This window comes from Chiloscyllium plagiosum, unplaced genomic scaffold (genome assembly GCF_037043375.1).
Source record: "Chiloscyllium plagiosum isolate Xiang-an unplaced genomic scaffold, Cpla_swu_hap1 HiC_scaffold_36, whole genome shotgun sequence".
NCBI lineage: Eukaryota > Metazoa > Chordata > Chondrichthyes > Orectolobiformes > Hemiscylliidae > Chiloscyllium > Chiloscyllium plagiosum.
The window spans coordinates 1975696-1990897 of NW_028270174.1; the positions used below are offsets into that span (position 1 = coordinate 1975696).

General features: G+C 40.4%; 1 protein-coding gene across 4 annotated transcripts in view; it reads left to right on the top strand.

Annotated features, from left to right (window-relative positions):
• manba (mannosidase, beta A, lysosomal) overlaps positions 1 to 15202 on the top strand; it is a 107315-nt gene that overhangs the window by 61262 nt on the left and 30851 nt on the right. For all 4 annotated transcript variants that reach the window (XM_043674525.2, XM_087979858.1, XM_087979859.1 and 1 more), the window contains exons 7-10: positions 520 to 630; positions 3391 to 3542; positions 4940 to 5057; positions 12358 to 12444. In XM_043674525.2, the coding sequence (XP_043530460.2) occupies positions 520 to 630; positions 3391 to 3542; positions 4940 to 5057; positions 12358 to 12444 (468 nt within the window). The remainder of the gene's footprint in view (positions 1 to 519; positions 631 to 3390; positions 3543 to 4939; positions 5058 to 12357; positions 12445 to 15202) is intronic.

Here is a 15202-nt window from a genome sequence, read left to right on the forward strand (position 1 = left end):
CCCTGGTAAGTCGTCCCCCCCACAAGTATCCAAAACGGTATACTTGTTCTTGAGGGGAACGGCCGCAGGGGGTCCCTGCACTGGCTGCTTCCTCCCAGTCCCCCTCACTGTCACCCATCTATCTGCCATCTTTGGAGTTACTACTTCCCTATAACTCTGATCTATGACCCCCTCTGCCTCCCGAATGATCCGGAGTTCATCCAACTCCAGCTCCAGTTCCCTAACACGGTCTTGGAGGAGCTGGAGATGGGTGCACTTCCTGCAAGTGTAATCGGCAGGGACGTCGATGGCATCCCTCACTTCATACATGTTGCAGGAGGAACATTGCACTGCCTTCACTGCCATCCCTCTAAAGCTAACTTTTATTTAAAAAAAACTGGGTCTAAAGAATACAACAAGCAAAATTCAGCAGTTTAATTTCAATTATAATAAGTTTTACAATATGTGCATTGATCCTCACACAGGAATGTGCTTAAACATGAGAAAAAACATACTATGTATTGGAACTTTATTTTCCAGGATGTTTCTGTTGATCTTTGGTGGCCTGTTGGTTATGGTAATCAGACTGGTTACAACATGACTGTTACTTTCACAATCAGCAGAGAATACCACATTGAAAAGTCCATTATGGTCAGTCATTCTCAATTATCTGTTTAAATGTTTATTTAAAATTTTGCATTATCAACTGGGTGACAAATTATGGAAAAATGAAAAGTTTTAATTGGCATAGTTCTTTTTCCCTGTGAAGGATAGGTGAAGCAGTCTTAAAATGCCATATTTTTGGTCAGTAATTTAAAAGAATATCTGTTCTTTTTATTTCTTTGCCTTCAGGAAAGAAAGGAAACAATTCTCATTTGTTGTGACTTAATCTCAATGTCGTCGTACTTCAGCCAAGAAGTTTAGAGTCTGAAAATTAAACGAAGCATCTATAATTTGCTTTGGACAGGATATGTTAGCACTAGTCACTTTTACAGGACTAACAATACACAAGTCTGGATTAATGATCCAGAGACTTCTCATCTTTATCATTCCGTTTATCCTAGCGGGGAATCTCATTTTGATTGTTATGATCTCCGCTGATGTTATTACCATGCACGTCAAATCCCAGATAGGAACCAACCTTAATAGATCATATTTTTGATTATTTTGGTGTTAACAAAGTGGTCTTTCATTGAAAGAAAAGCATGAGATGCTGTAGATTGTGCTTTAACAATATAATGGAGGTTTAGTACAAAAAAGATGGAATCATCTACTTGTGATTCAGAGTTTTTGTAAGTGTAACCCCATTAATCTCAAAACTTTCCTTTATAAACTATTTTGTTTATAAGTAAACAAAAATCAATTAATAGTGCACAAAATCCATTCACTTTCAAGACTGGTCTGTTTTTAAAAGAAATTGTCATGATTACAGAAAATAATATAGTTACACACGAAAAACCCACTGGTTATTAACTTTAAAAACTAAATCCCTAATTGTCAACAAATAACATGAAAAATTATATATACTAATCCAACAGTTTATATCTCACACACACAATCCAAAATATGTTATCGGTAATGACCAGAAAACTATAGGATTTTCTTAAAAATCTAACTGCTTCATTAATGTCTTTTTATCCTTTCCCAATCTGCCTGGCCAGCCTACATGTGAGTCCTGACCCACAGTAATTAGCATAACTGTCCTCTGCAATGAACTAGCAAACAACTCAAGTGCAGTCAAAAAGGTAGCTCACCATTACCTTCTCAAGGGAAACTAAGGATAGGTAATTAATGATGGCCTTTCCATCAATGTCCTTATCCTGTGATAATGGAGTATGCTTTAATGACTACTTGCAGACAGTTCAAGTATTCTGTCATCGGTAGTGGTGGTGGGAATCTGCTTCCAGTAGTCCTCTTTGTGAATCGCTGGCATATTAGTCATATTGCAGTGATACCTGACTCATTTGAGCTCAAAATATCTGGAAGTTCGGATAATTTAATAAACTAAAAGCCATGGGCATTGGGTTGCAGGATTGGCAAAATAATAGAAGAGTGCTCTTTGGTTGAGGGAGGCATTTTCAGGATGGCAACCTGTAACTGGTGGAATGCCACAGAGATCAGGGCTTGGGTCACAAATATTTATAATATATATCAATGACTTGGATAAAGGAAGTGAATGTGCTGTAGCCAAATTTGCATCTGACACAAAACTGCTGCAAAGATGGTGGTGAGGATGACTCAAAGGTAGGTGGAGGGCAAGTGGTGGCAATAGACAGATTAAGTGAGAGGCAGAAATTTGGTAGGTGGAAAATAATACGGGAAAATAGAAATTTATGCAGTTTGTCAGGAAGAATAGAGGCGATGAATATTATTTAAATGGAGAAAGCAGCACAGCAGGATTTGTGCGTCCTTGTGCATAAATCACAAAAACTTAGCATTCATGTTCATCAGGTAATAGGAAAGGCAATGAAATATTGGCTTTTATTTCAAAGAGAATGAAGATAGGGAAGTCTTGTTAACATTATACGAAGCATTAATCAGAGTACACATGTAATATGTGTATCTTTTCTGTCCCCTTACCTAAGGAAAGCTATACTGCTATTGGAAGTAGTCCAGAGAAGGTTCAATAAGTTGACCCTGGGTATGGAGGGTTAGTTTGGAGGAGAGGGTGAGTAGGTTGGGACTGTACTCATTAGAGTTTAGAAGACTGAGAACTGACTTGATTGAAACTACAAAATTCTTAGAGAGATTGATAGAATTGATGCAGCCAAGTCATTTCCCCTTGCATTTGAGTTTAGAAACAGAGGGTGTGATCTCAGATTAAGGGATTGTCCATTTTAGGCAGAGATGAGGAGGAATTTCTTCTCTGAGGATTGTGAATCTATGAAATTCTTTACTGCAGCGGGCTGTTGTGACTGGGTCATTAAATATATTTAAGATGTGGATGTGTCAGTGTTGGTCTGGAGTGGACAACGTTAAAAATCTCTCAATACCAGGTTATAGTCCCAACAGGTTTATTTGAAAGTACTAGTTTTCAGAGCGCTACTCCTTCAGGTAGTTGATGAAGGAGCAGTGATCTGAAAGCCAGTACTTCCAAATAAACCTGTTGGATTATAACCTGGTGTTGTGTGATTTTTAAGTATATTCAAGGTGAGATAGATAGATTTTTAATCAGGAAGGGAATCAAGGGTTATGGAGGAAAGACTGGAAAGGACTATCAGATCAGCTATGATCGCATTGAAGTACTGAGCAAATTTGATAGACTGATTAAGCTTACTTTGGCTCCTGTGTCTTATGGTCTTATTGGCAGATAAACATTAATTTTGAAATCACTATTCATAAAAAAGCTCTGGTAATTTTATTTACTTTTCCTGCCAGTTTAAGTATTTTATAATCTTATGTTTTCCATAGGTCTATTTCAGAACAGTGGAGCTGGTACAAGAATCAGTACCAGGGTCTCCTGGACTAAGCTTTTATTTTCGGATAAATGGGCTCCCAGTATTTCTCAAGGGCTCAAACTGGATTCCTGCAGATGCCTTTCTGGACAGAGTGACATTTGATGTGTAAGTTTTAAAAGTTTCATGATTAACTATCGCGATTGACTAATTTGTATTCATATATTAGTGCATAAATAATTAAATCTGGTAGATAAAGGCCATAATGTAAACTTCATTTACCATATGTTGAATTAGAGTTATGAAAGTTATTTTCCTACCTGAAATAGACTGCTTTGTTGTGGTTTGATTTACTTAGTCTCAGTCCTACGAGCTACCATGATTTTATTCATTGAAATGACAGAACTTTGCATGTTTTAGCTTTCCCATTATGGAAAGGAAGATAAAGCTTTGGATGGCGTACAGTACTGCTTGCTAAGATTGTGCAATAGTTTGCAATCACCCATTAGAAAAGATTTGAGATTTAAAATCAAGCTTTAATGGAATGCTGTGCTGTCAATGCGTTTCAGTGATGGAGGGAGTGAGTGTTAAAGATGTGAGGTAGGGTGACAATCAAGTGAGCTGCTGTGCCCTAGATGGTGTCAAACTTCTTGAATGTTAAGTAACTTAATCCTGACTTATGCCTTCTAGCTGGTAATCAGCCTGAGGGGTCAGGAGGTGAGTTACTTAACTGCAGGTCTCTCAGCTTCTGACGTGCTGTTATAGTTACGATACTTAAGTGGCTCATCCAGTTCAATTTCTCAACAATGATAACCCTTTGGCTGTTAATAGTAAATAATTTGGCACTAATCATGCCATTGAATGTCAACGGCGATGGATGGATTCTGTCTCTTTGGAAATGAGCATTGACTAGCACTTGTGTGTGCAAATGTAACGTGTCATTGATTAGCCCAATTCAGGATATTGTCCAGAGCTTGCTATATATGGACATAGATTACTTTACGGACAGCTTTCCTGAACTGCACAATCCATGTTTGGCTGTTGATTATACTACGGGCATTATCCCACGTAAGAAGTGGGATACTATTTTTAAATATAACAAGAGAAGATTTGAACTCTCAGTCTGACAAGTTATTTGAATCTGTGCAGAATAAAGTATTAAATTTTGTAATATTGAGTGCTGAAAATGAGGAATTTACTCCTTTAATAGTTCAGCAAGAAATTTGATTAAAATTGGGCACGATCTAGTGACGTTAATACATCAATGCTCAAGGTGTTAACCAAATATAGTTCTCAAGTTCTTCTCCTTGTCTGCTGTGTATATTGACGTGCTGTCAGTGACATTCGACAATTTTTGCCACAGATGAGAGACCTCATTGTCACCAGTTCCAGAAAATTCTACTGTTTGAGCATTACTATGATTGATGTTAAAACTTTAAAACTAGGTAGGAACATTTGATCACGTGAAAATCTGAATTTGCAGAGCTATTTCAGTTGGATTTGCACCATCATTTATGGCATACTGCTTACCACTTACTAATATTTTCTTCTTGTATAATTTACAGATTGGAAAACTTATTGCAGTCAGCTGTTGATGCTAATATGAATTCACTAAGAGTCTGGGGAGGAGGAGTGTATGAACAAGATGAATTTTATAATTTGTGTAATAAATTGGGCATCATGGTAAGAAATTTCAAAACAGAAAGCTGATGGATTTTATTTACATATGAGAAAGCTCCAAATCTTTAAAATCTTTGTCAAAATCTCCATGCAGCTACTCACAAAAATCATACAGTGCAGCGGGAAGTAATTCAAATCATCATTCCTATGTTAGCTTTTCTGAAAGAGCTATCAAGTTAATCTCAGTGCCCTGTTCTTCTTCCAATGTTGTGCAAATATTCCCTTTTCGAAAACTGATCCAGTTCTCTTTGTGAAAGTCCCTATACAATCTGCTTCCATTTCCCATTCAGGTATTCTGAATTATAAGAACTGCTTAAAGGGAAAAATAAAATCTCCACATCTCAGCCACTGAGGTATTGTCCAACAACTTAAAATCCGCAGTTCTTGATATGCGTAGGTGTTTTGAGAATGTTATGGTGAAAACTGTCACTCCACCATAACACTGACAGCGTTCGATTTTGAATGAAACATGATCCATAAGACAATAGTGTGAATTAATCCTGTCACTTTTTGATGAGTAATGTAAAAGGAATTACATCATTGTTTGTGTTTGTCCTCCACACAGACAGATGTAGCAATCCCAGTGGCTGCCCATTTCTCAAATCCTTTAACACCCCCAGAGCTCCCTTGAATTTTTTCAACTGTCAATTCAATCTTAAATACAGACCCAGTCTTGCTTCACAATTTTCCCAACACTCATTCTAATAATGTATCTCTTTTCATTTTTTTTTAAACAAAGTTCTCCTTATTTCTGTCTTGAATGTCTTACATTTTAACTTGTTCTAAATCCTTCAATCACTGGAGGTAGTCTTGTTCTGTCTGCTCTCTGCCATCTTCATAACTTGTCAAATTGTTTGTTACCTCCAAAACTCTTAACAAAAACATCTCACTTTTGCAGGTCTTTCTTCATAGTTGTATTGTCTCAGTCTATTTGCTATTTGTAATTCTTTATAGATTCACGGTTAGATCTTTTATATTCCATACTTTGTTCCACAGAGCTCAATATTCCACTTGCTTTAAGTATTCGTTTTCATGTCTTGTGAACCAGAACCTCTCTGAGCCATTCCCATAAAGCATCATTGTTACTTTTATTTTATTAAAATGTATCCATTCAGATATAATTTGCCATTTTTTTGCCCATTCCACCAACTTGTCACTATTCCTACACAGTTTACCTTTGGTTCTCAGAATGATTTGCTTCTGTTTTAAAAGAGATTGCTGATTCTTCAGCATGGTTGGTACAAGCAACCCAATATAAGAGGGGAGAATGTAAGAGAGCATTCCATTCCATCAATCATTATGATCTTGGCTGATCTTCTACCTCAATTCCACTTCCTTGCACAATCCTAGATCCTTGATTCTCTTAGTATCAAACATTTTATCAATTTGTCTTGAACATACTCGTTGCGCAACCATGCCTCTTCGGGTTAAAAAAGTCCAAACATTCAGAAGCTTTGGGGTAGAGATGTTTCACTTTAATTTTAAATGGCTAGCTGCTTATTCAACTATTATCCCAAGTTCTGAATTGTCCAGTCAAATAAAACCGCAGTTCAGCAACTGTCCTGTCAAACACTCGTAAAAATGTTGTTTCAGTGAGACAATGTTTAATAAGCCTAAGTCAGTTGTTTGACAAATTGAGAGTTCTGGTGAATGTGAGAAATATAATGGGAATGATACACCTTCAAAAGCCTCTAATAATCAATGAGAATGTATAATATTAGGATAAGATCACTATCATAGGGTTATTTTATTCGCAGAAGATTGTTGTTTCAGCAGCAGGAGGTGCGAGAGCATTGAGCGGAAGGCTGTCGCAGAGGTCACAAGTTACATATTTGGGCGGGGGTTGCTTTTCCCAAAACACTACACGGGTAGTGTCTCCCACCCATCCTCCTCCCCTAACCAAAAAAAAAGTTCTGTGTGTCAGTTAGTAAGGTGGCAAATGTTTTCTTTCATGTTTTATTTTTTCAGCGGTTTATTTGTGAATTTAGAAAGTGGGAATGGAGGTTAGGATAGTTGAATGTTCCTCCTGCAGTATGAGAGAGATAAGGGTCACCTCTAGTGTCCTTGTTGACTTCATTTGTGGGAAGTGCACCGAACTTCAGCTCCTCAAGAATGTGTTAGGGAACTGGAAATGGAGCTGGATGAACTTCGGATCATTCGGGAGGTGGAGGGAGTTATTGAGAAGAGTTACAGGTAGGTAGTTACTCCACAGCCACCTGAAGAAGGTAGATGGGCTACCGTCAGGAGTAGGAAAGGGAACGGCAGGCAGTGCAGGGATCTCCTGTGGTGGTCCCCTCAACAACAAGTATGCCGTCTTGGAGACTGTTGGGGGCAACTGCTCACCAAGGGTAAGCATTGGGACACAGGTCTCTGGCACAGAGTCTTTCCCTGCTGCTCAGAGGGGAAGGGGGAAGAGGAACAAAGCTTTAGTCATTGGGGACTCCATAGTTAGGGGGAACAGATCGGAGGTTTTGTGGGAACGAGAGAGACTCATGGTTGGTTTGTTGCCTCCCAGGTGCCAGGGTTCGCGATGTCTCTGATCGTGTTTTCGGGATCCTTGAACTGGAAGGGGAGCAACCCCAAGTGGTGGTCCACGTAGGCAACAACGACATAGGTAGGAATAGAGATGGGGATGTCAGGCAGAAATTCAGAGAGCTAGGGTGGAAGTTTAGAACTAGAACAAACAGAGTTGTTATGTCTGGTTTGTTGCCCGTGCCACGTGCTAGTGAAGCAAGGAACAGAGAGAGAGCGGAGCTGAACACATGGCTGCAAGGATGGTACAGGAGGGAGGGTTTTGGATTCTTGGGGAAGATAGGACCTCTACAAACAGGATGAACTAGAGGGGGGGTGCCAATATGTTGGGGGACATTTGCTAATGCTGTTCGGTTGGAGGGGGGGAGATTTAAACTAATGTAGGGCGGATGGGAACCTGCATTGTAATTCCAGTGTACAGGAGGTTGAGGGTAGTGAGATCAGGGATAGATTTACAAGGTCGTCAGAGGGCACCAGCACCAGAATGTTGGTTTGAAATGTGTGTACTTCAATGCCAGGAGGATCTGGAATAAGGTGTGTGAACTTGCAGCATGGGTTGGTACTTTGGATTTTGATGTTGTAGCCATTTCAGAGACAGGAATGGTTGCTGCAGATTCAAGTCATAGATGTTTCAGCTAGAACAGAGATGATGGTAAGAGTAGGGTGTGTGGCATTGTTAATCAAGAGTAGTATTATAGCTGAGAGAACGTTTGAGGACTCATCCACTGAGATAGTTTGGGCTGAGGTTAGAAACAGGAAAGGAGAGGTCACCCTGTTGGGAGTTTTCTATAGGCCTTCAAATTGTTCCAGGGATATAGAGGAAAGGATAGCAAAGGTGATTCTCGATAAGAGTGAGAGTAACAGGGTAGTTGTTATGGGGAGAAAGTGAGGACTGCAGATGCTGGAGATCAGAGCTGAAAATGTGTTGCTGGAAAAGCACAGCAGGTCAGGCAGCATCCAAGGAGCAGGAGAATCGATGTTTCGGGCATAAGCCCTTCTTCAGGAATGAGGAAAGTGTGTCCAGCAGGCTAAGATAAAAGTTAGGGAGGAGGGACTTGGGGGAGAGGCGTTGGAAATGTGATAGGTGGAAGGAGGTCAAGGTGAGGGTGATAGGCCGGAGTGGGGGTGAGGGCGGAGAGGTCAGGAAGAAGATTGCAGGTTAGGAAGGCGGTGCTGAGTTCGAGGGATTTGACTGAGACAAGGTGGGGGGAGGGGAAATGAGGAAACTGGAGAAATCTGAGTTCATCCCCTGTGGTTGGAGGGTTCCTAGGTGGAAGATGAGGCGCTCTTCCTCCAACCGTCGTGTTGCTATGGTCTGACGATGGAGGAGTCCAAGGACCTGCATGTCCTTGGTGGAGTGGGAAGGGGAGTTGAAGTGTTGGGCCACGGGGTGGTTGGGTTGGTTGGTCCGGGTGTCCCAGAGGTGTTCTCTGAAACGTTCCGCAAATAGGTGGCCTCCCCAATATAGAGGAGGCCACATCGGGTGCAGCGGGTGCATCCTTTTATCTTAGCCTGCTTGGCACATCTTCCTCATTCTTGAAGAAAGGCTTATGCCGAAACGTTGATTCTCCTGCTCCCTTGGATGCTGTCTGACCTGCTGCGCTTTTCCAGCAACATATTTTTCAGCTCTGATCTCCAGCATCTGCAGTCCTCACTTTCTCCTACGTTTACAATAGCAATGGACAGGGATAGGTATATACTGCAGGGAAAGAGATATAACTGGGGGAAAGGCAATTATGATGCGATTAGGCAAGATTTAGGATGCATAGAATGGGGAAGGAAGCTGCAGGGGATGGACACACTTGAGACATGGAGCTCATTCAAGGAACAGCTACTGTGTGTCCTTGATAAGTATATACCTATCAGACAGGGAGGTAGTTGTCGAGAGAGGGAGCCATGGTTAACTAAAGAAGTTGAAGGTCCTGTCAAGAGGAAGAAGGCGACTTATGTGCGGATGAGGCGTGAAGGCTTAGATAGGGAGATTAAGAGTTATAAGTTAGCCAGAAAAGGTCTAAAGAGTGGGCTAAGAAGAGCCAGGAGGGGACATGAAAGGTTGTTGGCGGATAGGATCAAGGAAAACCCTAAGGCCTTCTATAGGTATACCAGGAATAAAAGAATGGCGAGAGTAAGGTTAGGGCCAATCAAGCAGAGTAGTGGGAAGTTGTGTGTGGAATCTGAGGACATAGGGGAAGTGCTTAATGAATACTTTTTGTCAGTATTCACATTGGAAAAGGGCAGTGTTAGTGAGAATACGGAGATACAGGCTACAAGATTAGGTGGGTTTGCGGTTGACAAAGAGGAGGTTTTAGCAATTTTGGAAGATCTGAAAATAGATAAAACCCCCGGCTAGATGGGATTTATCCTTGGACTCTCGGGGAAGCCAGGGAGGAGATTGCAGAGCCTTTGGTTTCAATCTACATGTCATTGTCAACAGGAGTAATGCTAGAAGACTGGAGGATAGCAAATGTTTGTTTAAGAAAGGGGAGTTGGGACAGCACTGGTAATTATAGGCCGGTCAGCCTGACTTCGGTTGTGGGTAAGGTGTTGGAAAAGTTTATAAGAGATAGGATTTATAATCATCGGGAAAGAAACAGGGATAGTCAACATGGTTTTGAAAAGGATAGGTTGTGCCTCACAAGACCTTTATTGAGTTCTTCGAGAAGGTGATAAAACCAGGTGGATGAAGGTAAAGTGGTTGATGTGGTTTATCTGGACTTACGTACGGCGTTTGATAAGGTTCCACGCGGTAGGCTATTGGACAAAATACGGAGTTGTGGGATTGAAGGTGCTTTAGCGGTTTGAATCAGAAATTGGCTTGCTGAAAGAAGGCAGGGTGGTGGTTGATGGGAAATGTTCATCCTGGAGCTCAGTTACCAGTAGTGTGCTGCAAGGATCTGTTTTGGGGTCTCTGCTGTTTGTAATTTTTATAAATGATCTGGATGTGGGCGTAGAAGGATAGGTTAGTCAATTTGCGGATGACACGAAGGCAGGCTGAGTTGTGGATAGTGCCAAAGGATGTTGTGGGTTACAGAGGGACATAGATAAGATGCAGAGCTGGGCTGAGAAGTGGCAAATGGAGTTTAATGCAGAAAAGTGTGAGGTAATTTATTTTGGAAGAAATAACAGGAATGCAGAGTACTGAGCTAATGGTAAAATTATTGGCAGTGTAGAGGAACAGAGAGGTCTCGGTGTCCAGGTGCGTGAATCCCTGAAAGTTGCCACCCAGGTTGATAGGGTTGTTAAGAAGGCAAATGGTGTGTTGGCATTTATTGGGAGGGGGATTAAATTTCGGAGCCACGAGGTCATGCTTCAGCTATACAAAACACAGGTAAGGCCGCACGTGGAGTATTGTGTGCAGTTCTGTTCACTGCATTATAGGAAGGATGTGGAAGCTTTGGAAAGAGTTCAGAGGAGATATTGCCTGACATGGAAGGAAGTTCTTATGAGGAAAGGTTGAGGGAACTGAGGCTGTTTTCGTTGGAGAGAAGAAGGTTGAGAGGTTACTTAATCAAGACATATAAGATAATCCAGAGGGTTAGATAGGGTGGACAGTGAGAGCTTATTTCTGTGGGATGATGAAGGCTAACACGAGGGGACGTAACTTTAAATTGAGGGGTGAAAGATTTAGGATAGATATTAGGGGTAGTTTCTTTACTCAGAGGCATGGAAAGGCCTGCCTGCAACAGTAGTAGACTCGCCGACGTTAAGGGCATTTAAATGGGCATTGGGCATACATATGGATAATAATGGAATGGTGTAGGTTAGACGGGCAGCAGATTATTTTCGCAGGTCGGCGCAACATCAAGGACAAAAGGGCCTGTACTGCGCTGTAAAATTCTATGTTCTGTAAGATTAAAAAATTGACAACTGAGAGGAAGTAAGGGGAGAGAAGGAGTTAAAGCAGTTTCTGAAGATGTTTGAAAATGGGTACTGGTGCCCCAGGAAGCTCTGCTGTGGGAGTAATACAATTCACTATTTACAGTTATAGTTTGGAATCATAGTGGCCAAATTTTCAAATTGTACTAAAATAACTGCGCTTGCAAACACCAAGCACATGAGTGTTAGTAGTGATGTTTCTCAAATATATTAAAATTGCATTCTCCCCTCATATTTCTTATGCCTTCCTGTATATCTTGTGCCAACCATGCTGAGGTGTCAGGTTCTTCCTTGGTGACTATAGATTGTGAGTTTAGGCTCCAATTCAAGACTTGAGCACTGTGCCTAGGCTGGCAAGCCAGTGTCGTAGCTAGAGAGCACTGAATCTCAGACTTGCTCTCTTCAAATGACGTTCAGTCTGGAACTTTAGTATTAAAAGATCCCTGACCATTTCAAAGAGCCAGAATAGATCTGAGGGGTTGAATGTCCTCCTGTGCAGTAAGTTCTGTCTTTGAACTATGATGGCTAAGCAGATAAGGAATGCTGATTTAATTGCCTTAGATTTGTAGCTTTTCCTCAATTTTTAATTGAAGCTTCTGATCTACAAATTGATTTCATGTCCTCCTTCTCACAAAATCTAATTTTTCTGAAATGTTTTGAACTAAAAAGGAATATTAATAATAGTCTCTAGTGTATCATTCAAAGATGTGTTAAACTTGCTCATTGCCTATTGGTTCATAATGCTCCCAGTGCAATCCTCTGCAAAGTGACAAGGAAATTGCTGATTCAATAACTGTATTTACTGGAGCTATGCTTTATTCCAAGAAATACTGCCAGTTAACCTGTACCAGCTTTTTATTCTTTCAATACCTTTTTTAATGTCTTTGTTCTTCAGATTTGGCAAGATTTTATGTTTGCCTGTGCACTTTACCCAACAGACCAAAGTTTTGTTAATTCAGTGAAGGCAGAAATTACTCATCAGGTAAGTATATTAAAAATCCATTCTTGTCCTATTTTAACAAGCCATTGAAAACATGCAATGATTTTAAAGCTTTCTTAGAGTTTACTACAATGTGTAAAGTTCTGAGATAATGAGATGAAAGCAGCCTTATCCTGCTCCTAATACAGTGGTGGAAGAAACCCCGGATCACTGAAAACAAAGTAATTTGAGAGAATTGTAAAGTCTAAGCAAGCATTATCTGAACTCTGAAATCAATAGTTTTCAACCTTTTTAAACTCAAGATCACATTTTAAATTTAAGTGCAACCCAGGAATTGCCCAGAACAAAACATAGAATAAGGAGTTTATTTTTCAATGTGCTTATTCACACAAATCTTAGATCACAGGATGTATCCATGCGGCTCTTTTTGGATTTGGTTAATGTAGTTAAGAGAAGACTCAACAACAACATTTGCTTTAACATGAACACTTATTAAGTAATAATAGAAAAATGGAAATGAGGGAAAAAAAGACTCCACTATGACCATCTATTAAGTAATAAAGAAAAGATGAAAAAGGGAGGAAATGAAAGCAATGAGCCTCCTGTCCTCTTGCTTGTCAGAGACCCCTCAATCAATTGCTGGTCTGGAGGCCTAGGTTTGTTTCTAACGCCGTTTGTGATCCCAGTTCAAGGTGAAATCCAAAAACTCAGAACAAAGCTCTCTGTGTTGTACAGTGTAACAGCAAGTACAGAAAACAGTACAGGAAAGTAATTTTGATTATGCCATCTGCAGCACGTACAGGAATGTTCACAGGACTCATTCAAGGTCATGCAGTGTCAAGTATCAACAACTTCAGCTCTTCATCCCGTCCTGTACAACCAATGATGGTTACCCACTGCATGTGCACACAACATTGAGACTTCTTCAAAAGTTCTACTTTGTTTAACATTTTATGATTTTTGTCCGATGCACAATTTCATTAAAAATGTATAATTAATTGGTATTTGGCACGCTTCTGCATTAATATATTTGAGAAATATTGCTGCTAATGCACATGCTCCTTAGTGTCTATTAATTAATTAGATCTATTAATTCTAAAGCAAAAGTGTATATAATTATTAGAATCATAGAACGCCTACAGTGTGGAAACAGGCCATTTGGCCCAACATGTCCACGCTGACCACCTGAAGAGTATTCCACCCAGACTCATTCCCCTACCCTATTACTCTACATTTTCCCTCACTAATGTACCTAACCTACACATCCCTGAAGACTATGGGCAATTTAACATGGCCAATTCACCTAACCTGCACATCTTTGGATTATGGGAGGAAACTGGACCACCGGAGGAAATCCATGCAGAAACTCCGTACAGACAGTCGCCTGAGGCTGGAATCGAAACTGGATCCCTGGCGCTGTGAGGCAGCAGTGCTAACCACTGAGCAACCGTGCCACCGCATTTGTCCTCTATTGATTACGTCACAGTGTGACATGTGACTGCACATTTTCTGCCAGTGCCTTGAAGTCTGGGTTGTAGTTTGAGCTTGCTAGTTGAGTACAGCACAAAAATGAGTATCTGTCAGTTGGGATGATGCCTGGAGTTGATCACCTTCATCAGGAAGAACACTATCTCACAGAGATATGTGGAGCAAAAGTAAGCTTTCACTTTAACAGAAGCAGTAGATAAAAGCAAGTAGTTTTCTCTATTTGAAGTCTCCAAAAATCACTGTCCCTTGATCTTTAGTTCAACATCAGTTTGCATAGTAATTAACACCATATCAACTCCACTACTCTGTAAATCAAGCACCTGATAGCATCTGATACCCATCCACCAATGTCTGTTTGAAGGAACAAGCGATAGGTACCATTATGTAAAATTACTGAAATCACTTATTGAACTTCTTGCTAACTTCCTCAGATGTGCGCAGATGTTTTCTGGATGGAACCACTTTTATTTGTCTTTGACTTTTTCTCATATTTGGACAGTGTTTTAATGCAATGAGTCTGACAAACAAGATGAGTTGAGGGCACATACTAAAACATGGGGATATGATGTAATTGCTATCATTGAGACATTGTTGAGAGAGGGGCAGGATCAGCAGCTCAATGTTCCAGGATATTTGGTCCCCAGACAAAACAAGGAAAGATTGTCGTAATATTGAGCAGGGAATCAATTACAGCAGAAGGAGGGTTAGTACCTTAGAAGGATTCTCAAATAAAGCCATGTGAATAACAGTGAAAAAGTATAAAAGAGTGATCATATTGCTGGAAATGCACTCCCTGATAATCTGAGAGAAATAGAAGAGCATAGATGTAGGCAAGTTTCAGAGAAATGTAAAAGTAACAGCGAATGGTAGGGGATTTCAACTTCCCCAACATTAACTAGGTAGTGATTATGTGAAAGGTTTAGAGGGAGTAGAATTCTTAAAAAGGAGAGAGTTTTTAAAATCAATATGTCAAAGGCTTACAAGTGAGAGGACTTAATTGTAGGTAAATGAAACTGGGCAAGTGGCTGAAGTAACAGTGAGGGGGATCACTTTGCAGACAGTGTTTATAACTCATTTAGATTCAAGATGGTTATGGAGAGGACAAGAATGGACATTGTGACATCTTTGGAGCAGGTGAAACTTGAACCAGGCCTTCTGGCTCAGAGGCAGGTATGCTCCATCTGTACTGTAAGAGCCCATTAGTCACTTATTTGTGTCAGCTAGATTTCCAGCCCTGTGTTTTTTTGCAGGCATTGGTCTGCACAGATTTCTTTAGCTAAATGGGTTTAAGGAAGTAGTTTGCTTATTTTTC